The sequence below is a fragment of the Embiotoca jacksoni genome, unplaced genomic scaffold (assembly GCF_022577435.1).
Source record: "Embiotoca jacksoni isolate LCO1_2020_lvr unplaced genomic scaffold, fEmbJac1.0.p SCAF_8, whole genome shotgun sequence".
NCBI lineage: Eukaryota > Metazoa > Chordata > Actinopteri > Embiotocidae > Embiotoca > Embiotoca jacksoni.
The window spans coordinates 15,755,217-15,780,023 of record NW_027185436.1 but is presented as its reverse complement, the minus strand read 5'-3'; the positions used below and the strand labels follow the sequence as shown (position 1 = coordinate 15,780,023).

General features: G+C 41.9%; 1 protein-coding gene across 10 annotated transcripts in view; it reads left to right on the top strand.

Annotated features, from left to right (window-relative positions):
* mctp1a (multiple C2 domains, transmembrane 1a) overlaps positions 1 to 24,807 on the top strand; it is a 128,800-nt gene that overhangs the window by 85,650 nt on the left and 18,343 nt on the right. For 7 of the 10 annotated variants that reach the window (XM_069138978.1, XM_069138981.1, XM_069138979.1 and 4 more), the window contains 3 exons: positions 5,583 to 5,699; positions 16,540 to 16,596; positions 22,342 to 22,440. In XM_069138978.1, the coding sequence (XP_068995079.1) occupies positions 5,583 to 5,699; positions 16,540 to 16,596; positions 22,342 to 22,440 (273 nt within the window). The remainder of the gene's footprint in view (positions 1 to 5,582; positions 5,700 to 16,539; positions 16,597 to 22,341; positions 22,441 to 24,807) is intronic. The other 3 variants (XM_069138984.1, XM_069138983.1, XM_069138982.1) reach the window with 1 other exon arrangement.

The following is a 24,807-nucleotide window of genomic DNA, read 5'->3' as shown; positions in this document are numbered from 1 at the left end:
TGCCTGAGGCGTTGGCACAATGGACGGGACTGGAGTTACCTCCTGTCCTGCATGATGGGTGGTGTCTGTGTGTGTGTGTGTGTGTGTGTGTGTGTGTGTGTGTGTGTGTGTGTGTGTGTGTGTGTGTGTGTGTGCGTGTCTAGTCTATGGGTGGTGTCTGCATTCCCTGTCTCGGGGTTAAGCGTCTGCTTCCGCTCTCCACACCTGCAAGCTGAGTGTCTCTCCCTTCTATCCATCTATCCATCCCTGTTCTTCTTTATCTCTCGCTCCCCTCCCTTTGCCTTCCCTCCCGGAGAGTTGAGGCCATTGTAGGGCTGAGCGGTGTTGGGTTCTGTTCTCCTGCTGCTGCCAGCTCTCCCCACGGCCCCTGCAAGACAAGGCTGTTATTGCCCCAGGGACGGCAGGCCTCAGCAGCTCTTCCTCCAAACAAATTTGCTGTAACTTTATCTGCAATTCGGCCCTGAATTGAGAGCAAATAGAGGCAGCTTTGTGAAGCTCGGGGAAGGGCGAGGGCAGCGAGCTGGGGGTTGTTGGGGAGGCAGGGGAAATGATACCGGGCTCTTTTATGTCAGGCAAAGTAGGACTCTTATCAGGAAGAGAGCCCAGACAAGGGAGCTACTTCTAGAGGAAACTGGAGCACCTATCACCTGCTTTGCATTTAGATAAAAATTCACCCTGCTGAAATAAAAAAGGGGAAAAAAGCAAAGACAGGTACAGAAGCAACTATTGGAGTGTGTGTGTGTGTGTGTGTGTGTGTGTGTGTGTGTGTGTGTGTGTGTGTGTGTGTGTGTGTGTGTGTGTGTGTGTGTGTGTGTTTGCACATGTCTGGCTGGAAGTTTGATACACACAGTGCAGAGACACCATTGCAGTCAGTGGTACACACCACTCCAGGTCTCTTTAAATTGCTCCTTTGACTCCTCTTCAAAGAACCTGTCTAACTTTTAAAAGTTTTAAAGTCCGGAGTTCGTCTTTGCCCACAGCAAGGGACAGCTTTGAAAGATATACTTTCACATTTTACTGCTCTCCTGATTTCCAAAATGAATGATAGTTGAAATATAGTGGCATGACTAACAGAGAATACCAAGTCGGGGTTTAATCACCAGAGATAGAGACTCAACTGAAAACGTGAGGCCTTTTGTTGAAAGTATCCTCACTTCTAATGGGTACCCGTGTGTAGGTGTAGTATTGTAGCTATACATGTTGTATGCTTTTATTTTATTTTCTACATTCTAACAAAATAACTTGCTTTGCCATTGATCATTTTAATGACTCGGAGTGCTTTTTTTTTTTTTATCGGACGGCTAACATTAGTTGTGCTGTGGATCAGTGTTCTGCGGGAGAACAGCAGGGGGCAGTCTAGCACCACTGAACGGTGAGGAGGTCTGGTCACAAACAGGACACAGTCTCCCTCCCTCTTGTTCCCTCGAACTTAACAGGACTTCTAGTTGCTATCTGGCAACACTTAGTGCCAGCATGGAAATTGATGTAAGAGAGATAAAGGGGAACTCTGAAATCCAAACTTCAGTTTCACTCCACTGAGACAGAGCAGGGGGAAGTTAGCCTGGTGTGTGGTTAATGTAAGCCAAAGTACTGAATATTACCCTCCCACAGTGCTGCGGCGAAGAGCCGTAAGGACGCGGGTTGTGTTTTGAAACAAATAATGCAACTCTCAATGTGCCAGACTAAGTGCTTGAATAAATCATTTTGACTTTGTGTTTTGTTAAGATTTTTATTATAGCTTCTTGTGTTTGATTTTTTTTTTTTTATTTTTTTTTTTTTATATATTAAGCAAAAGCTTTAAAGATTATAACTGCATTGAAATCCAACCACAGAGACTTGTCAAAATAAGTTAGTTTATTGCTTTTGTGTTTTGGTATTTTAGCTAAAACATTACAAATTATACTGCCACGGTTTTACTTTGTTCATGTTTCTAATTGTCTATTTTAATTATCTCATTTGAATTTCAGCTCATGCTCAGATGTGAAGTTTGCCCAGTTCAAATGTAGCCTTTAACAATATCTAAACTTGTGTAGCAGATTTGACAGTGGAAAATATTATTTGACTTTGTTTTATGACAAGTAAATAGTTTTGTTCCAAAAAAATTTCAGTTCATTTCACCAAAGAGTGTTGAAGCACAAATAATCTAAAAGAAATGAAGATCTATTTTTATGACAAAATAGATTTGCTGGTTAAAGGTTTTTCCTGACTTGTCACTTCTGCCAGTGTTTCGGGTGAAAAAAAAAAAAAAAAAAAAAAAATCAAATATCCATCATAGAGGAAATAAACTAGAATTAAAAAAAAAAAAAAAATGGATCATGATCACCACTGTTCTTAAGTAGTTAAGCAAATGACTGACAATATTTCCAGCAAAGGCAAAGTATGTGAGGAAAAAACAGTGTCCATCTAATTTTGTTTTATCATAAATAGACACAGTACTTTTATTTACATATTCTCAAAACTAATTCAGAGAGTTTGCATAATTTGAGGAACATAGAAGTACATATACAAAAAAAAGGTACAGTGACTGTGTTTACACGAGAAAATGTACATTACCATACAGGTAAGAATGCAGCAGTATTAAACACAGCGAGAGCAAGGCATGGTAAGCATCCTTTGTGTGCGTGATCAGATAGTCACTCTGAACCATCACCAACCACCTCAGAGCGTCTCTGACCATCTACAAATTATTCCCATAGACTACACCTGGAGCTTCACTTAGTATTTTCCTGATTTTTCCCTTTCATCCAGCATGTTTTCATAGTTATATTTTTTTTCCTCCGCCTTTCTGCGGTCACTGACATCCACAGCAGGCTCCTTCCCACTCCCTCCTCTCCAGGCGGAGAGCCTCCTATCTGGTGTAGCGAACGATGGGGGGTGGCTGTGATCGGCCAGTCCTGGTGGAAAGGTCCTGGCACTGCAGGGCCCCATTGCCCAGCCGGTGGGCACAAAGACGTTAACAGGGCTGGCCACTGCTGAGCCTGGGTGTCCAGTTTCTCAGGCTGCCAGTCAAAACTTCGCCCTCAACCACTTTAACCAAATGTAGACGGAATGAGGGGGGATGGCAGGTTAAACAACCGCAGGCACATAGAGAAAGGGCGAGATTAAAATAAAACAAAAACAGCATAAGAGGGTTTTAAGGTTTAGTATAAGCATCGGGACAGTGAAGTATTATAAATTTTTCTGCCGTTTCATAACAGTACTTCGAGCAATAGACAACCAGGCACTATTTACAGTCCAATATATGCCTACTGTAAGTTATATTTGAAAGGAGCCCATGTGTATCTGCATGAAGATGTTTGTGTAGTTATTTATAGCTTCTACCAGAATAGGTTTAAAACAAGTGAGCTCCTTTGTTCGTTCAACTGAAGTCAAGTTTCTGCACCTTTGTTGCTTATTGTTTAGTTAGAGATTATTCTAGTGTTTATCAGTGTCATAAAGATTTGTTAATTATAAATTGTAGGAAGGTGGATAATTTTAGAAGAGTTACATTTTGTCAAGAAAATCTGAGTAAATTTGTGTTGTTGTGTTTATCTGCAAGTTTCTGCTGTCGAGCTTTCACGGTCCTAACAGCGTTTTATGACGAATGAAGGGAAATTGTTGTGTTGCTTATTAGTATACAAATATGAATTATTGAAGAGTTTTCTTGCCGGTTCTCTTACACAGCTGTATCAGAGAAAGACCCTGCATGTGTGAGGAAGTGAAGTTGAGCCCGAGAGAGACAGAGAGGGATTTTGATCCTTTTGGGAGATTTAGTTGTTGCACCAAGGCCACTCAGGTTTATTTAAAGAAGAAATATTGCTGTGAGCATTATGCAAATGTATGGACATTTCTAATGTTTAATTTATGTCTCTTTTATTTTTGCTTTGTATATTCAATGTCTTTTACTTTCCATGAAGTTATAATTCTGTGCAAAAGTTTGAATCTGAGCCTTTTAAACTTTTCTGCATGAAAAGGAGAAAAGTCGACTTAAATATGTTTCTAATGTGACAAGCTGATACCCAGATGCATGTTTTTGACGGCACAGTATCCATGTGTGTGTGTGTGTGTGTGTGTGTGTGTGTGTGTGTGTGTGTGTGTGTGTGTGTGTGTGTGTGCGTGCGTGCGTGCGTGCGTGCGTGTGCGTGTGTGTGTGCCGTGCTGGGTCCTACTGGCTCCACTACAGTAACAGCAGCCCTGCATACACACTGTTGAGGAGCTGTTGAACCTCATATTCACATTAACCTTGGACTGCAAACACAATGAAGAGCTTGATTTTAGTCTCCCCACTCTCTGTCTCCGTCCCTCACACAAACACTCACACAGAAATAAAACGTTTTGATTGTTGATTATTAAGCTTCGTCTCTCTCTTGTTGATGTCGTTCAGCTAAACAGGATAGACCATAATTGGTACACAGACCAATAAATCTGCTTTATACAGTAATAGTCTCAATTTCACCACTCTTAAAAGTTCCCCATCAAAACTGATTGTTAAACAGAGATGTGTTTCCCGACAGAGAGTAATTAATTTCAAATCTTCTTTGCTCATATTTGAAATAATGGATTTATTGTACTTGAATTTGATAAATATGTTTTGCTAGAGGAGATTGAGCATTAGGCATGGTTTGCATCTTCAGCATTTGTTATAATTGCTGCTGAGGTTTTATCAATCACGAAAAATCTCTATATACTTAAACATGATATTACTAGAAAAGATAAATATTCTTTTGTTCTGTTTGTTTCTGACAGATTTTATTCCCACAGAATATCCCGTCTCTCTTAACTTTTTGACAACAATTGACACAATGTGTTCTCACAATTGACACAATACTGCCAGAAAATATCAAGCTTCCATCATTAGCAATTTTACTTTCCCACAGATATCTTCTCCCAACCGTCACAGTAATCAGTTGTCAGAAGCTAAAGAGCTCTGCCAAAACCAGAATACAGGGTTTTAGGAAAGGTTAATTTTCAGATGCTACTTTTCTTGTTTGGTGATGAGAGGGGAGGTATAGGGGTTATGGTTTTGGCAGATGGGTGCAGAGGAGGTTAGAGACGGGGGCATAAGAGTCTTTTGGGTGAGGAGAAGAGAGTATTGGGGCTTGGAGTGACAGGGTTAGGGGCTCGAGGTTGTGGGGTGGGTGAGGTCATATGCTGGAGTTTGGGGTTGAGTATAGAAGGGTCAGCTTTGACCTGCTGTGGCTGAAACAGTACATGGCCTCAGACGCTGGGATGATTGGCATGGAGAAAAGAGGCTCTGACGGGTCATACTCATCCTCCTCATCATCCTCCTCCTCACCCCGAGACCCAGAAACCCTCGAGGGGTCAGGGTGTTGAACCTCGGCTCACTGACACCGGGTCTGTACCTTTGTTGGAGCACAAACGTATTTTTAAGCTTTGCTCCATGGAGTTTATGATTCTGCATATGAATGCGTTTGAATGTGTCGTTTCCAATCGCACATATGGCCGGCTTACATTCTCAGGAGTTTGCCTCATGAGCTTTAGTATGGGGTCTTAGATGTATACACAAATCAGCCCACACTGTTCTCACCTATTTGTTTTAACATTTCTTCTACCGACATTTTTGTGTTGTTCTCTCCCAACAGCTTTTTGTCATCGTTGTTTGGAACTTTGAACTCTATATGATTCCTCTTGCTTTGCTGCTGCCCTTGATCTGGAACTACATCCTCATCGCATCGGGGAAGGACACCAGGCAAGATGTTGTGAGTAACCCCATCCCTTGATATCCCTCCGTCTTTCTTTCATTTCACTGTCAAAGCCTATTTCCACACACAATGCCGGGTTAATATTCAGCCACAATTGTTTTATTGTGACATTACGGCCTTGATATATTCAATAGATGAATTATATATGCATAAAAGTCTCGACTTTATAACAACAGTGCATATTTCTGAGGTGAAAAATTTTACAGCTGATTATAATCAGATGTACGGATGAGTGAGAAGGGAACATATTTTTCGAAGGAAATTTCAGAATCTACCTTTTGATTAAAATGAACTTGCAAACTTTGAGCAGAATTGAAATTACGTTGAAAAAGAATCTCTGCTGATTTTTTTTTTTGTTAATAAAAAAAACTCCATCTGCCGCATGAGGGGCTGCATTCTCAGAGCAATCTCACATTTCTCACTTTGCCTTCTTTGAGGCAAAGAAAACGGAGAAATAATAGGCTGTCACCTTGAGCTATGTTACGCCACTTACCTGGTAGTATATTTATTTAATTCATTTATTTTTATCTCTTATACCAATTAAATGATGTCAAAGCAATGTCATGGAGAAACAGACATGTTTTAATCATGGCCAGGCACATTTGGAGAGTAGAGAGTAAAAACGAGCGAGAGAGCTGGACTATGGAGTAAGCGTGAACAATGAAGTGATTAATTTTAATAAGTGCCTTTTTCCAAGACTCACTTGGAAATAACCAGTTAACAGACTTCAGATTTTCTTGCAGTCTCTTGCCTTCTATGTGTATATTTATCTCTCCTTAAGGATTCTTTGGGTTAGATTGAATTGGATTTAGAAGACGTATTAAATTCTGTCATTATGATGAACCAAATGTAATAGCTGTGTAACTGTAATATTACACATACAAATGGAATTAGTTGTGAACTATAAACAACATACAGCACAGATTTATTTGTTAACTCTCCAGAGCTAATCTTCTTTATTTATTTATTATGTTTATGAGCCTTTCTTTCCATATTTGTTAAAAAGTTGTCATTACAATTGAGCAAATGAGACTGATTCAAACCTGCTGTTGCTTGATAATAACCTGATAGTTATACAAGAGTGTTTGGTTCATATATTAAAATTTGGGGTATTTAAACTGGATATAGTTAACACAAGAAGTAAAGGTTGCATTATGCAAGTATGTTTACTGACAAAATAAACAATTTGTGAATGACAGTCTGAAATTTCAGAGGACACTTTTCTTCACCTGTAGATGGCGACATTGCTTGATAAAAAAAAGAATCACACGCCTGAAGACAAAACCCGACATGATGACTTGTCCCCCTACCTGCTGCTTGTATTTATCCAGACCTAATGATATTCTTTTCCAGTATACTTCCTAAGTAAAATGAGCCAACAAAGGTTACATATCCTCGTAATGTGGCACTCACTTCACATTTGAGTAAGTACATGTAACTCCCACTTCATGTGGAATTGCTTTTCTCTCTTGAAAGGGACTATTGTTTCTCAAGTACCTCAGGAATTGGTTGGAACATTAAGACATGTTCATACTGTTGATTCTTATATGGCAAGTGCCTTTTAGCATGACAACACTGAGCACAGGACCTTTTTGAACAACTAAGCAGAACAAAGATGAGAGTAGATGTATGTATCTAGATATGAAAACTTATTACTGTACTGATGTCAACTTTTAATTTGATTGCTTTAACATACTGTCTTAGTAGCATCTCAGCACTTTAAATATGATTGAGATTTGATTAACGTTTGTTTTTAGTTTTTGGTTTTTAGTCCAAGCTCAAGGATCTTTTTGCCTCTAAAGGTAACTTCAATATCACCGTCATCCGAGTGTAGTTTGAAGGTGCTTGGTTGAATTCGAAGGACTTATCTCCTTGGGACACGAGGCTTAACAGATCATCAAGGCGCCAGGAATGTTTTTAGTCAGGAGAGCATTCTGCTAAGTTTCATATCTGATGCTCTTTTAAATGAGCAGCCATTCAGCAATGGTTTTAAGTAAGTGTGTACATTTTACAGACCTTTTGACAGTCTTGATACGTGTCAGTGCGGGTCCTGGCTAGTGGGTTGGGCCAGTGGTGGATAGCAAGCAATAAGGTATATCTACTATAAGTGACTATACAGGTGTGTCGAAGCATGAACACTGAATACTGTGTGTGTTATGGTGGTCTTCTGCAGTCTGCATGTACATAGAGATTAAAGTTGTGTGTGTGTGTGTGTGTGTGTGTGTGTGTGTGTGTGTGTGTGTGTGTGTGTGTGCATATGCATGAGCGACATTCGTTGCAACAATATATCTGATGAAAGTGGGGTTAATTGTTAAAGATTAGCCCCATTAATGCTGCTTTTCTTGCTGCTGTGACAGTTGTGCTGAACAGAACAGAGCAGCACGGGCGACACAAAGAAAATTCTCTGACAATCATTGTCCCTCTTGTCTCGGTGTTGCAACCTTACTGCCTTAGGATTGGTGAATGTGATGAACCTTCTCTCCTCCTTATCCAACTCTGTGCCTCTTTCAGTGGTGATATCACTATCTTATGTCAAAAAAGACTTTTAGATAGAAGTAACGTGTGATATAGGCATTCATTATTTTCAGCCATTTGTGTTTGCAAATGCTGTACACACACACACACACACACACACACACACACTTGAACTCACACATTCAGACACAAGTATCCCCCGAGTCCTGTCCCTGTTTGTTTTCAGACAGTTTCCCAATCTGAGGCGGTGCAAGGGGAGGGGGGCTGGGGGGCTGGGGGGGCGGGGGGGGGCACAGCAAGAGCACACTGTATCTGTGTTCTTCACTTCCTCTCCTGGTCCCCTGGATTCCTCTTCCGAGTCTTTATCAAGCTGAAGTCATGGACGACTCACTGTTTCCCTCTTGCACTTGGCAGAGAACTGAAAAGAATAGAAAAGAAAACAGGGGGAAAAGGCTTTCTAATTACTTTAAACAACACACCAAATTAAAGCATTGTGCTGAGCCGAGCAAGGGTCAGCATCCGGAGCGCTGTGGTTTTCCAGCAGTCTGGGGTGAGGGTAATGCCAAAGGAATCTCTGCTGAACTCACTCTGAAGGGGAGAGAAAGAGTGAGGGGGGGAGAGAGAGAGAGAGAAGGAATGAGAGAAAAACGAAAGCATTCACTTGAGTACAGACTTCCTAATGAACTAGCCTTGCTTCATCTGATCGGTTCAATCTGCGGACCCTTCTCTGGAGTTTACACCGCAACCACAGTCCATAGCCCTGTCTATAGCAAAAAAACAAACAGTGTTCTCTACACGCTGTAATTCACCACTCAGGGTCACTGACTGTTGTGTGGTTACATGCTGCTTTGCAAACAGATCCCGGATCAGCGCTCCTTACCCTAGCCCCAACCTTGACCAGTACCTGCTAAGCAGTCAGAGCGTCCTTAGAACAGCGATTAAAGGAGGCACTGCACCAGCAAGGTCCCCGACCTCCTCTCTTATCATGTAGCACTCTGACCCGTGAATGCTGACTCTTCAGCACTGTTAGCTGACCTGTATGTCATGCTGTAACATGCTCACTGAAACAAACAAACAAGAGGACCTTTTATGCTTGTGAATCTAAGCGTAGGATGATACTGCTTTTATTTTGTCATTCAAAGCGGGTAATATATAATCAAGGAAGACTCATCTTGTCTTTCTTTATTATTGTAAAGTCCCCTGTTTTTGGGAGGTGGAGGAGCATTTTAATGACATGACTCTCTTCTTTACATCTCTCTCTTGTTTGGAAACCTGCAACATTTTAGAGCTTAGATCCATCCAAAGCCTGCTGCAAAAGAAGCTGCCGGTAGGCTGGGCTTGGCCAACTAGAGGAAAGGCAGCTCTGCTCACGCACGCAGGCGCATCTCTTTTCATATTTGCATGTTCTATACACTGCTGTGCCTCTTTGCACGAGTGTATATGATGGGCGCTGAGATTAACAAGCAAGGATACATCCCAGTAGAAATCCTTCCTTGCCATTCTCTTGGCCCAGAAAATCCCTTACCAGATGTTATAAAGGTGTTAATTTCAGTGCTGGCTGTTGTAGAGGGTACATACGGAACATGGTGATGTCTCCTTCTACCACAGGATGACGGGCAATTAGGCCTCGTCACACTGGAGGACCATCCTCTTTATCCCATGCTTCAGACCATTTCATTGATTCACCCAATGGATCCGCCAACCCATTACGGAAGAGAAGACCTTAATGGCCTGAAGATACTTCACACTTACAGACATGCCTCCAGTGGCAAGAGAGCTGACTTCTTTGAACCCACTGTATATCCTGAGTAAAACAGCATTTCCATAAAAAACAAATATAGAGTTTAATCTCCCTGAAAGAGCTTTGTTGGCCATTAAAATAGAATAATTCACTATGCTGTTCTTATTTTCCTCATTTTATATATTTTTTTTAATTCATGTAGTTCTACTACTAGTAGTTTCATCTTTACTTTCCTGACTGAAGTGCACAGTGTGACAGTGGTGTATTGTTCATTAGTGTAAACAGAATCTAGCTTATTTCTACCACAGTAATATTGTGTGATTTTATTTGAACATTGCATCATTTCAAGAACAAGACCTCATTGCCATTTTTATCTATTCTATTTTCTTCCTAATTTTGCATCTCAAAAAACTTTTCTGCTTCTTTAAACACACTGTGCCTTGACATCTGCCCTCATTAAGAGCCATGCACAACACAGGTAGAGAAGAGTAAATATTAGGAGAAGCTGGAAGAAAAGGAGGAAACGCTGCCTATTATACCTCAACTCCTCCAGACAGTCACACCTTCACTTTTCCCCATAGAACCGCAACTCTGGAAAGACACGGAGAATGAGAAAGGGAGATGGAGTGGGAGCAGAAGACAGAAAAAGACAGAGAGGCATTCACAGAGACGGAGGCACAGGAAAGCAGCGGTGGATGGCAGGCGCTCCTCAGTGCGGAGTCAGACATGGCAGTTGGTGACAGGTGACAAAATCAAAAGGTCATGTCACTTTTAACTGGGAGCGCCTGTGCCCCGCTGATTTCCCCCGTGTCGCCCCGGCATCACCACGCTCATCTCTGCTCCTCTCGCTGCCTCTCGCTGCCTCTCTGTCTCTGCTAAACTGGCAGATAGGATGGCAGGCTGGCAGGCACAAAGACAGGCAACGGGCATAGTTTGAAGCGGGACGGGAGCATCGGGAGCATCAGGGATGCCACTGCAGAATCCTCCCAGCCTCCCTTTTCATCATGTTGTCTCCCCCCCTCCTCATATTTGTCTCACTCCCTTCATCACACTGAACCTTTGTAACTGTCTGTGCTCTTTGCTAACAACGTCAGCAGTTCAGGGTGTCTGCCTCAGTGCTTGTTGTTGTTGTTGTTGTTGTTTTGTCTATACAGTACACCCACTGTAGCTGTTTTTGAGTTTTTGAGTTTAAACCTTGAGCTTAAGTCTGCCCATGTCTGTATTTGTGTGCAATAGACTGAACATCATGTATGTTACCAGCTCTAACACTCTTTTGCTCAACTGAATACGACAAGACAGTACTATTAGACTGAGAAAGGCATGCATTGTATCAATGTATTTACTTACTCTCAACAATGCTAGTGGAGCCTTCAAAACTATGACTTTGAATAGCTGCTTAATCTCCGACTAAACAAACTGGCTGATTTATGTCAGCAAGCAAGCGATGAGCGATGTACATGAGTTAGCCATGTCGCAGTACTACCGAAACTCAAGCTTTTTCCAATGCTCACAGATTTGGTGTTGCTTTTATGAGTATGGAGCTGGCCTTCTCACCCCCACCACCAGCCTCCAGCTGCGGCAGCACCCGAGCCTCACCCCTATCTGGCCCCCTGCTGGGTGAGTCCTGGTTTGGGCAGTGCAGATGGAAGGGCCCCCCTCTGAGGGCCACGGCTCTGACAGCTTGTGAAGGGCCCGCATGGGTCAGCCAGGCTCAGCCTTATCAGACACACAGCTCTCCCCCACTCGGCAGAAACTGTGGTGTTGGCAATATGCACACACATACACACGCAACCACATACACTCACGGACAGTGCATACCAAGTAGGGCCTTGAGATCCCCCAGCCAGCCACTCGGCCAAACCTCAGCAGCTGGAGAGGTTAAAACCCCCTCACGTATCAAAGAGGGAAAGCAGCAGGAGGACGGAGGAAGGGAGGGGTAGAGGAATGGGAGAAAAAAAGAAGGAAAAAGTATATCTTCATGTTCTCCGGGATCTCTGCCTTGGCGTCAATTCCCCCTGCGGCTGTCATTGGGAAGGTGAGGAGGGGAAATTGTGGAACTCAGTCCGGCCAGGGAGAGAGAGGGGCGAATTGAGAGGTATTTCAGAGGAAGGGTGAAAATAATGTGGCTACTAGTTCAGGTTGTAGAATTTTACCTTCCCTCTGTGGAGTGTGTGTGTGCGCACTTCTCTCATTGATCCAGACGGGTTCTATTCAATTTTGCTTCCATGAAATCCATCCACTCAAAAGTACAGTTTTTTTTCCTGCCCTGTCAAGTTGTGTTTGAAATCTCTTGAATTCCATGTGCCCATATAGTGTAGTTGTTCAACTACAGATGAGTATATCTAGTTGGTTAATATTTCTTTGGTATATTCTTTCCACAGCTCTAAACTGGTTTTATCCTCAGTTAACAACTTGTTTGAGCTCTTTTCACTTTCTCAGTACATTCCTTTAGGTGCGACCATACTGCTAATTCATTGCACTGTTGTTGAGTTTAGTTTATTTAATATTATTCTATTTTATTTTATTGTATAGAATGTGGATTTGTTTTAATTATATTCAATATTTTTGCCCTGTACATGCTGCTGAAACGTAAAAATGTCCCTCTGAGGGATTAATAAAGTATCTATCTATCTATTATCTATCTATCTATCTATCTATCTATCTATCTATCTATCTATCTATCTATCTATCTATCTATCTATCTATCTATCTATCTATCTAACCCTCCATCACTGTAAGACAAGAGTTAACTTTATTTAAGTCTGGGGAGTAAGGAGGATACAACTGAACATAAATCAAGATTGGCCAATTTTAAATTTACGATACTATACTCTAGCTACTTCACAGTTATAAATTCTACAATGATTTAAATTAAAGGGCTTATAATCACATTTACTATCACACTCACCATAACACTACAGAGCCATGTATCTGGCATCAGAAGAGCACAGTGATAATCCCTTGTGACCCTACACTAGGGAACACACTAGGGGTGCTGTTGCCCTGTTGATGGTGTTCAAGAAGCTTCTTGTGGATTTTTGGTCTACCTGATAGACCGTTCTTGAAAAACTTTTCTAATCTTCAATAACATCCTAATCTCTCTAATACAATTTTATTTGTATATGTAATCATTATTTGTAAAAGTAAGATCCCAACACCCTTTGAACTTTTTGTCTACTTGAGATTCCTCTTTCTTAGCAGATTTATTTTCAATTTCAGCCCAGGTAGATTTTTAGCTAGCACTGTGTGCCCCAGCTGGTGCAAACCAACAAAGATCTTGCCATGTCAGGATGAATTGAAATTAGTGCTAACATCAAGTTTCCAAGCATACAAAAGAGTTCCAGATTTTAAGCCATCAAGTATGAATCACCAAAGCAAAAAACCTGAAGGATGTATTGAATAATTCTTGACACCAAAACAAGCGGATACTACACCACCTCCACAATTTGGTTGGGCTTCTCTATTGTTTTGACTGCAGTCTCCTTAAAGATGAAATCATTTACACACATCATCAAAACTTTGAGTACGGAGGAGAAGGTATTTTTGTTCAGAGTAAAAAGATGATTCACAATTGTTTTTACACTTGCCTTCAATGCATAGCAATTCCTCCTTCACAATATGGTATTGTAGCTTGATGAGAAGCACAGTCAAAGAATAAAAATCCCATGTGATGGGATGTGAATGCAACATAAATATAATTCTTGCAAATCAATCTTTTTAGGTTTAAGCCAAGGCCAAACAGATGCCTTCATACTTTCAGAGCTGTTTGAACTCTCAATGTCATTGTGCTCACTTGCATTCTTTGTGTGCATTTTATATTATTACCATCTATGTATGTATTTATGGGGCACAGTGTAATCTGTAAGAGTAGCCTGCATCATTCCTGTGTCATTTGAATAGGTCTGAATATGTTAATCCCCACCTCAGTAGATATTGAATTGACTGGAGTAGCTCTGCAGGCAACGCGAGCCCTACGCGATCCTGTCGACAGCAAGGCTTTGATGCTGCCGTGCTGTAATGATAGTAATTCAAACAACATGATAATGGGGGGATAAGCAGACAAATGATATCATACACCAAACAGGTCTTAGAAAAAGGAAAGAATGAGACAAATACAGGGAGAGGTATATGGATACAGAGAGCAAAAGAAAGATGTTTGGAATTCATCGACTGCACTGAAGTAATTTATATCCTCCCTTACTGAGACAGTAGCTCCAGTGAACGCATTTAGCCGTGGCAATCTTCAGGGCAGATGACATGTTCCATGTCTTTTTATTTATTAATTTTACACTGTGTCTCATTGCAGGAAACATGACTTCTCTCTGTAACCAGAGGCGATAGAAGGGAGAGAGCAGAGGGGAGAGCACGGGGAGACAAACGACTCTATCATTCTCTCTGTCTCTCTAGGTCATGCTTCTCCAGCTCGCTCATGCTCATTCCTTTGTTTAAAGTTTGGAGCATGTGCCAGGCATGCCCTAGTAAAGCCTCTGTGTGGAGGATTCCATTATACTTGTGCTTTGGCATGGGTGAAAGGATTTGGGAGGAACCATGATGACTTTATAAACAGATATAGTTAATTTGTTGAGAGATGCCAGAAGGCTTTCATTTCTACAGTATCACATCTTCATCTTTTGCCTTGGCTCTGGTATTTGTTTAGTTGAGTGCTGAATGTGTTCTGTATCAATAAAGAGATCAAATGTGAACAGTCAAGCTTATTTGTCTAGACAGTGATGGAGTCTCAGTGAACCGGGAAACCAGTTGCTATACAGTTAAAATGAGGAGTTTCATCCATACATGCACAACACTTTGCCCTAGTGATTCTGAGCTATTGATAGAACACACACACAAACGCACACGCACTATTGATTCTACCCTCTCAACTCTGCTGTTCTGAACTCCTCTTTGTGTGGGAAGCATCATTTACATAAGAGGCTTATGTCAGCAGCCACATAGTTTCCCCCCCTTATTCCAATGAAAAACAAAAAGGACAAAAGCTATTGTCTTGTTAAGTAATGATTTTTGGATTTCTCCAAACTAGTTTGAGCTGTTCTGGAGGTGGTTAGGGGGGTTGTGGGGATGTTGGAGCTGGGTGAAGTTTTTTTTGTGTGTGGTGGTGGTGGTGGTGGGGGAGTGATGGGGGGTGGGGGGTGGAGCCGGTAACACCATGCAACAATGAGAGTAGATAAACGTTGAGGTTGACGTGTGACTGGCACAGAGAGGCTGGATAAGATGCAGCAGTAACCTCTGCTCTTCACTTTGGTGGCATCAGACTACATATTTGAATTTGGGAATGTTCACAAAGACACAGTCAAGTATTGTAGCTGTATAATTAAACACAGCAGACCAAGCTGCTCTTGTTGGTTCAGGGTTTTTCTTATAATACAATACGTTTATGTATCGGCTTGCTTTCACATATGGATCGGGATCGGGATGTAAGGTACTGCATTTTCTATGAAGCCATTTTTAGATCGACAGATAGATAGATAGATAGATAGATAGATAGATAGATAGATAGATAGATAGATAGATAGATAGATAGATAGATAGATAAGTACTTTATTAATCCCGCAAGGGGACATTTTTTTTCGCTACAGCAGCATATACAGGTACAGGGAAAAGCAATAAAAATGACAGAATAAAAAATTGTGCTAGTAAAAAATTTTAAATATAAAAAAAAATTGAAAATGCACATTATATACAAATAAAAATCGAATAATATTAAACTAAACTAAACTTAGAATTTCAAGTTCAATGTCTCTTAATGTGTGTGTCAAAAAAAAAAAATCTATTAATGAATAGGAAAATCTACCACCTGCATGCACCACAGCTGTACGGAAAATGTGTCCATCTGTGCCTTTGTGTTTGTTGCTCTGAATGTGTACACACGTGTTGCACAGGATGTCATTTTTCTTCGTGTTGTACATGATGTCTCATGGTGTCTCTGGGCTTCAGACTTACACCAGCTCCAGTTTCATCGGTCGTGGACCACTGAAGCAAATAGTTGCTGTTCTTTGTGACTTAATCTCTGTGCTTCAGGCGTTCTTCTTTTCTTCTCTCATGGAGCATCACTCCGTGAGAGAATGTGAAACGATAGATGGGTAGATGTTTGGGAACTGCAGGTAGAGGTGAGACACAAGTGCAAAGGTTAAGGAGGTCAGAAGAGACCAAGCAGAATCAGAAGAAGAGGAGTTAGAAGCTGTCTTGTCCCTATGAATGGTATAAGATTTGAATGCTTTTGTGCAATGCGATTTGAGTGGATGAATAGACTTTAATCTTCTGCCCGTTGAAATTCAAAGCCAGAGTATTGCTTACATTTCCAGAAGTGTCAACATTATTTGAACAACAGAGGGTTTCTAAAATTAAATTCTAATTCAGAACCATCCTGAAGCTTATGACATATTAGCACTCTCAAATCCAATAGTTGTGCTATCTGCATGCTTCCCATACTCATTAACAAACTCTTGCCAGACATAAGCATAACCAATCAGCTTTAATATGCCTCTTTGGCTGTTCTGATGATGTTAACCCTGTGTTATCTAATGTTTATCTGCACTATAGCTGTTGCATAAACATTTTGATTTCTCCTTCTCGTTTTTCTTCTCCCTCTGTTGGAACTGTCAGCAAGCGGTGGAGGACCTGCTGGAGGATGAGGATGAAGATTTTGACAAAGATGACAAGGTAATTATGTCTTGTGTCAGGGATGCACTCAGACGCGCGCATACACACACACACACACACACACACACACACACACACACACACACACACACACACACACACACACACACACACACACACACACACACACACACTCTGCCTCAGGAGGAGTTGACACTGCTTCATAGACCGGAAACACAAACAGACTAACGAAATGACTCCATCTTCCCCTCCCATCTCCTCCCCTGCTCAGCTATTCTCACTGCCGGAGGCACAAACACATGTTCACAGATTGCACAACCTTTTAACCTTTTGAAAAGTTTTCTCTGTAGGTGTATACATAGTACATTTCTCTCCTTTCCTCTGTGGTTTGCCTTGTTTTGGTCTTGTAGTGCATTTTGATGCACTACTCTAGTATTTCCTTTCTGTGCTGAATTTACTAACATTGTGCTTCAGCCCTTCTTCCTGAGAACATGCGCCCATATAAAGTGCTTAGTTAGCTATTTAGGTCCATTCACTGCTCCTTTATGTCCCAGTAAAACAGCATCTGGGCTTGTCCAGACACTATCAGGTAACAACAGGTGGCTGCTTTACTGCCTCCGCTCGTTTACACTGTAGGAACAGCTACTGAAACAAATGCCACTGGATAGGATACAGTACCTTGTCAATGTTCCACTTGGGAGTGGTAATTGAAATGGCACAGCTCTTTATCCACCCACTGTGTTGTCTTTTGGTTTTTTTCTTGTGAGTCACTTTTGAAATGAAAGCAATTTTCTGTTTGATACTGCAGTCTGATGAGTCTCAAACAGTGTAAAACAAGGACAACATTATAACTTGAGTGAAGTGTTTTACTGTGAAAAGCATGAACAAGACTGAAATTACTTGAGCTGACACTTGATGCCTCACAGCCGCACTCTAGCAATATAAAGGTTAGTAGGCTCAGATGTGGTAATTTGCATGGTCTGGTTTGGCAATCTTTTTAGAGGAAAATTCTAGCTGTTTGGAATGGTAATTATAAAGGACTTTGACCAAAAGCAATTTGATATGTGACATCTGATATTGCTTGAGTACACTGTATGCTGAATTATGCAACTTCGATATGTCCTCCCATTTTAATAAGGTTTGTGAGTGCACGCCTGCAAAAAAAGGGTTAAAAAGCAGATTCTTTTTTTTGGTGTGCAGATGGTCAGACAGTCATCCCACTAGTAAGGCAGCCAGTCAAGCAATCAGTCAGCCAGGCAGCCCGTTGGGCGATGAGCACGTAAAGATATGTGAGCATTACATCCTCTCCCACAGTGATGCAGAAGAAAAGTTTCATGGCTGTGAAGTTCCAAGGCTGAAATGTACAGGGGGGGCAATGACTGAAGATATGCACCGGCCAACCTTGAACCTTTTTTACCCCTTCTTTACGTCTGTCCTCTTTCATTGCTTTTCCTACCGCCTCTCAGGGAAAAAAAAAATACAGACATTTGAAAAGCTGCAGATTATATGAAATACATTTTGGACTTTCATATTGAAATGAGGTGCAGAAGCAGCTTGTGCGGCCTCCGTCAGATTTGGTGCCAAACTGATTATTCAAAATAAGAAGGCCTTGCTCTCTGTTCACACAGGGCTGGGATGCTGGATAGCACTGCTGCCACAAAGGCTACAATTTACCAACTCTGGCTTCATACATTTTGATCTATTGCTCCCCTCAACTGTTAGCATTTCATTTGAGCTGTAGGGAAGTTGAAAGGGGGGCATTTTTCTTTTTTCTTCACCTACATTTCTTTTCCCTCCCACTCTCCTTCTACCCTTCTTTCAATTGTTCCCTTCCCTACCTTCTTTTTTTCCCCCTCATTCTGACACATACTCTCCTCCCTTTGCTCTCCCTCTAACCTGGTTAAGTGCAGAACAAATGGAGTTTCAAGGCTTAGCAAATTTGTCTTTTACATTGGATATGAGGTCTTTTACTTTGCATATGAGCTACAGCTTCAGATCGTATGAGTAAGTATGAAGGACGGGTCAAAGGAGGCCTCTTTTATGGCACAGGCCTATAGGGGAGAGCAGGAAGAAGAGAGAGAGGGAGAGAGCAAGAGAGAGGCAGACGAGAGGAAAAAAAGATTAATAAATGTGCCAAGGCCTCATTTTAATTGAACTTGAAGCATATGTTGCAAGTATGTACAATCCGTCCCAGATGTTTACTCCGGCCATGTGCATAGCTCTTCCCAGTGCACCACAAGGCAGCTATTAGCTGGATAACCTTTGCTCCAGAGGCTAAATGGGGTATTACATGGCCAAAAAGTAGAGCACCTGTTTTTCATTGCATAGAGGACCCCTTGCAGGCTTTTTGCCTTGGATCACCACATGTGTTTTGACTTAACAGATTGTTGGGCCGACGTGAAAAGTGTCTTTCTTGTGAGCAAGTACTGATATTAGTCACTTAATCTCAATGAAAGTCCAGCATCCAGACTAATTGATGGGGACGGCTGAGTTGTTAAAGCCAAGCAGGCAGGCACATGAAGGGTGAAACAATGTGAGACATTAACTAATTTTTTTTCTGCTTCTCTCTTCTTTCACACTGTGAGTTTGTGTGTGCGCGCTGACTTTCAGCAAGGAATGTTGCTCAATATCTATTGTCTACATGCACACACACAGACACACACACATGCCTACACACATTACATATGGTAGCAGTATAGTGCCCCAGTTTTTAACCTCCATTTTCACTAAGACTAATTTTAAACATGGTTGCAAGCTGCAGATTCTACCATTCACCTTCAAAGTATATCAGGGATCCAATGCATAGATGTAAGACATAAAGTTATTGAAATTGTACACATGGAAGTAACACGTGTTGTATATATTCCTCACAAAAAGATCTTTATCTTCACTGTAATCTAAGACCAGTTTTTCATGACATAAAATATGGAAGACAGAGTTGAAATCAAAGACTCTGGTCCTGGTTGAAAGCAGAAAGCAGCAATGTCAATGTCATGTTATTAGTTACACCTGTGATTTTCTGCAATGACATGTCAAAATATCTGGCTTGAAAACTGTCTCTAAAATGACATGGATAAGTATTCATTTTCAAGTATCTATGACTTCCTGTCACTTCAATCACCCATCAAGCCCAACACAAAGCAAATACATGCCTATTCTTTTAAATCTGTCCTCATTATTTAAAAAAAAGTCTCCTGTAGTACCTTTAAAGACCGCTTTAGCATCTTCATACACAGCTCGAGACTTAACCAGTGTGAGAAAACATGTTACTTATTCCAATATTTACAGGCTGCTTGCTGCAGGGGCTTCAGTGTATAATGTTGCCTGTGATGTTTCCTCTCACCTGTGGGCTCGCTGTCCAGAGCCGGCATGAGACGATCACCTTCAGGCTCTTCATGGGTGCGAGTGTTTGTGTGCGTAAATGTGTTTGTGCATTTCTGTGAGCGTCTCACGTGTATGTGTGCGTGCACGCAGCTCAGCTGCCTCCCAAAGGGGGGGCTTACTGGAAAAATGGAGAGAGAGAGAGTGAATGAGAGAGAGACAGACTGAAGGAGTGAGGAGATTACCCTCACACGGTTGACTGGTCACTGAAGCGCTTGTGCTCCGCTCAGCTAGGCTCCACTAGCCTCAGGAGGACCTGACACAGATAAGATACACACTGCAATCATGTCCTGCTCACGGGCTTACTGCTCGGTGCACTCCCTCTCTCTTTCTGCGTCTGTGTCTATCTATCAATATCTCGCTCACACACACACACACACACACACACACACACACACACACACACACACACACACACACACACACACACACACACACACAGAGAGAGACACAATCGCACCACATGTACCTACAAAAAAATATTTTTCCTCTCTTGGTTCGCACTAAATTTCTCCTGATAGTAAATATAGAGCAGACATTATTCTTTAGCATGAACACATTGACCGAAAAAAACTTGAATTTTTAGTCTCTTTTTTTTAATGGACCCTGTTCCTTCATGCATTCAGTTTGGGGGTCAAACAGTAACCTATTGGCTTTTTGTTTTCAGTGTTATTTCTGACCTATTGAGGCAGCAGTTTATTGTAGTTATAGAATTTAGGACATCTGCATTCTGCAATTTCTCTACATCTTGCAGGATACAGGCATCAAGTATATATTTTGAAGGTGATATTGATGAGTCCACACAGTCATCTTCCTACACCACAGTATCTCTTTATCCATCTCTTCAGTAGTACTGAGAGACATTTCACCCTCTGCTGCTTTCCCTGTAGGCGTGTCTCGTGCACATACAGTACATGTGAGCACACACACACAGTCCTGCACATGCGTGTGATTATCAACGATTCTCTGGCAAGCATATAACTCCTGGCAAATGCATGGTATAGGCACACATATCCCGATCTTACAAGCCTCACAGCCATTTTCAGCTGTTGGTTTGAACTCACAAGAAACAATGAACCTTTTTGTATCTACCCGATTGTCTTCTTTCTCCCCCCATCTCTGTCTCAGTTTTTGTCTCTCCTGTAGCATTGAGTAAGTGCCGTGGCTCTCTGCTCCGTGTAAAGTTAAGTAAGGCACACACGTTGTCTCAGTGTGAATCTGGTGAAAAAAAACAGTGCAAGTTTTCAGACTTATCTCCAGATAGCATATGGAGCTCTGCAGCACCTTCCCAAGCCCCAACACTCCTCTCTCAGTCCCAGTCACGGCACTGTGCCGATCGCTCAGATAGTGACATGGCATAATATAATTGGACTAAAGAGAGCATTGGGAATTATATCAATGCTCTGGTAAAAAAAAGTGCGACTGAAATATTGTTCTAGGGAGGCTATTGAGCTTGTGATGCAGTGGGGTTGTCTTCAGGTATCGGGGGGGTTCAGCTGCTGAGGAGAATGGGAGAGAGAGACAGAGGAGGGAAGAGAAAAAAGTTTGAGCGTCTGTGTTCTTTTCTTCTTGCCGCCTGTGAAGGATGAAAAGCGTCACGCTGTAAAAGATGCTTTTGACTTTTCCGCTACATTTTTCTTCCCTTCTCACTGTCTTTTTTTTCTCCTCGTTGTTCAGCAGAGAAGCTGGTAGGAACTGCATTTTAATCATGTTTGGCTAATAGAGGGAGGAATGATAACAAAAAGGAGGGTGAAGGAGGCATGGAGGGATATTGTCTCTCTATGCAAAATACACTGCATTGTTTGTTTGTTTTCCCTCTTTGTCATACACATACATCAGGTGGATCATCTGTCACTATCTCTATTCCCCCCAGATACACATCTCCTGCTTTGTCTTTTGCTTCCTCTCATTGCGCCTTCATTCTCTGTCTCCACCATTCTCTCGTCACTTCAACTCTGGCCTTTTCTATTTAAATGAAATTTTCTCTGGGTTTTCTTGGATCTTTTTTGTTGCTTTGAACACCACAGTATACTTATAGGTTATAGTATAATCATCACAATCTATATAGAGATTAGGCACATGGGCGCACCTCTAGATGTAGCTTTGCATTATTCTAATGATCCCAAAGAAATAATGGCCTCCAATGGTTTTTACATCAGTCTATCAAATGCAGTTATTTTGAAGTCTTAACAAAGGTGAGTACTGAAAAAAGACCCCACTCTGCATTGCAAGGCTAAAAGGTTGTTTACAGTGCAGTGCTTCTGTTATCAATCCCTGCAGTACATTTGGTGAGAAAAATAAAATGTGTAAGAGCCCAGTGTTAAAACTTCCACATTTTCTAACTCTTTCACCTTAATTTCTGTGGGTTGTAAAGAGAAAATCTCACTGTAATCTATCCACAAGGACCCTAAACCAGGCCCCTGGGAGGACAGCCGTGATAAAAACCATATCCTCGAGGATATGTTGGCTTCCTGGCACTTTGAGTGGATACGAGCGATGGTGGTAAGTGGACATGTGTGTGGCTCTGCCACTGACTCCTGATGGTGTGTGTCGCTGTCTCCTGGTTTGCTATTTAGCTCATCGTCTGTCCGGCGGCTTCTGTCTGCTGTCCTGTCGGGGTGTGTGTACCCTAAATGTCCCCTGTCCGCGTCTCAAATAACACCCATGCACTGCACGTTCGGCCCCCAACCCAAACCCACTGCAGGGGCTCTGCCTGTGCCTGCCGTGGTGTGGAAGCTAAGTGAGCTCCAGCATGGAAGGCTGCTCCCGTCTTTTTGTGTGACTTCCCTGTAGCACTGTAGACCTGTTACACTGTGAGGTGACAGCTGTAGATTGAGGTGTGACGGTGTGTTAACTATGTTCTGCTGCTGGGACTTTTGGCTGTGGGGTAATGAAGGGTGACATAGGGAGTCGCTCAAGTTTTATTTGTACCTTTTTTCAATATAACCTATGAAGTAACAGGGGCCATAAGGGAATGAAATCTTCTCATAGAGTGGTTCAGTGTGATTTTTTTTTTTTTGCCAAAACATAGTTTTTTGGGAATCAGACTTATTTTTAAAAAGTACTAATTGCATTCCTGTCACAAATACTGATTGCTTTCACACTTTATGACCACTAACTCACTGATAATAAGCACAGAACAAACTCATTTTCAAATGAGTTTTGGTGTATAACTGTGTGCATGTGCGTGTGGTGGTTGGTGGGATGATTTGAATGTGCTTGTGAGTTGCTACAGAAACAGCAAAACTATCTCATATTGCTGGAACAAATCCCAACGCTCATTATGCCTAATGCAACAATGTCTCCTCCCGCAACTGTTATTGTTCTGAATCACATACACACTAGTGGCTGAACCATCTGAACTTTTTGATTGATGAACTATGCATCAAAGGGTTATGACGAGCGCTCCGTGCACTGTAGGTGAGGAGTTCTTGTGTGCTCTTATCCACCCAAAGAAACTCTCTCCCAGACTCACCGAATAGGATGTTGAAGATGGCACACACTGAGCCCTCCCGGTCTCTCATTGGACAGAATGTGGAGCACAACACTTGACAGCAGTGTCTTCTGAATTTGAAAGTCAGACATGTAAGAAGGCAGCCGCCACCTTTTCTTTTAACAAGAGTCATAAATCTGTAATGAGCACAGAGAGGATGCATATTTTATTTACTTTTTTGAAGACGTGATCTCTTCACTTCATAGCAATGCACTCTCTTTCTGTTGTTTTTTTTTCTTCCAAAACAAAGTTTAAGACCGTGGATTTTACAGCTGCGCGTCTCCAAGCATGAATATGTAATAAAAGGTATGCCAAAGTTAGCAGATTTTATAGACGGAGGTGATGAATCGGATGTAATTTAATCCCTACAAGGGTGAGATATGATTTAATTAATGAAAAAAGTATATTTATTGTCTAGTACTGACACCTTACAAAATCAAAAAAGCCTTCACAAAAAACCTTTTCTTTCTGATGCGTACCTTATTTCTGTACCGTACCTAGAGAAGTAAAAGCTCCTATTTTTCCTTATCTTGATATGGCCACAACAAATTCAAGTTCAGGATTTATTTATTTAATGTAGCTTGAACCGATGCCACACGCACATTTATAGTCTAAGCTCATTTGCAACGACCGTGCCTGGATAGATGGATGATTTTAAGGCAACCCAGACAGAGAGGCAAAGACAGACAAACAGATAGACGGACTGACAGACAGACGGGAGGGAAGATGGGCTGGAGCAGCTAAACCAGGCCAACAGAGGACAAGAGTAATGTTGTCCCATTCATCACACTCTGCCAGGCTGGATCCAGGGAAGGACAGGGGAAGGAGAGTGCAGGAGCAGGGGCGCAGAGGTGAGGCTGGGTGGGGGTGCAGGGTGGGTGGGGGTCGAGAGGCGTGCGGCAGGAGGCGACGAAGGGGTGATCAAATGATCAAGAGCAGAAGTTGTGGGGTGGCAGTCATTTATGCGTGTGTGTGTATGTGGGTGGGTGCGCACCTGACCTTGAGCCTGATGGAGTGGTTGGTGTGGTGGAGGTGATGAGAGGCCCCAGGGGGAGATGGCTAAAGATGATCAGTGGCAAACAACGTCCTGCCAACCAGACACATTAGAGACACGCACACTCATAACACCAGAAACCTTCCTCTTTAGGATAGGAAGCAGAGGTCAAACTGAAAATAAGTCACCACCATCACCAACTCTTCCTCTTAATCCCTTTTTCTCTCTTTTCCTCCATCCCTCTCTTTTACATATGTGTATATTTATCCTCGCTTTGGGACTTGACTGGGTGAAGAGACTAATTAGTACTAGAGAGCATTGTGTGTGCCTGGTGCACCTTCAGCTGACAGTCTTAACTGGAGTTTGACTTTGGCTTTGTGGG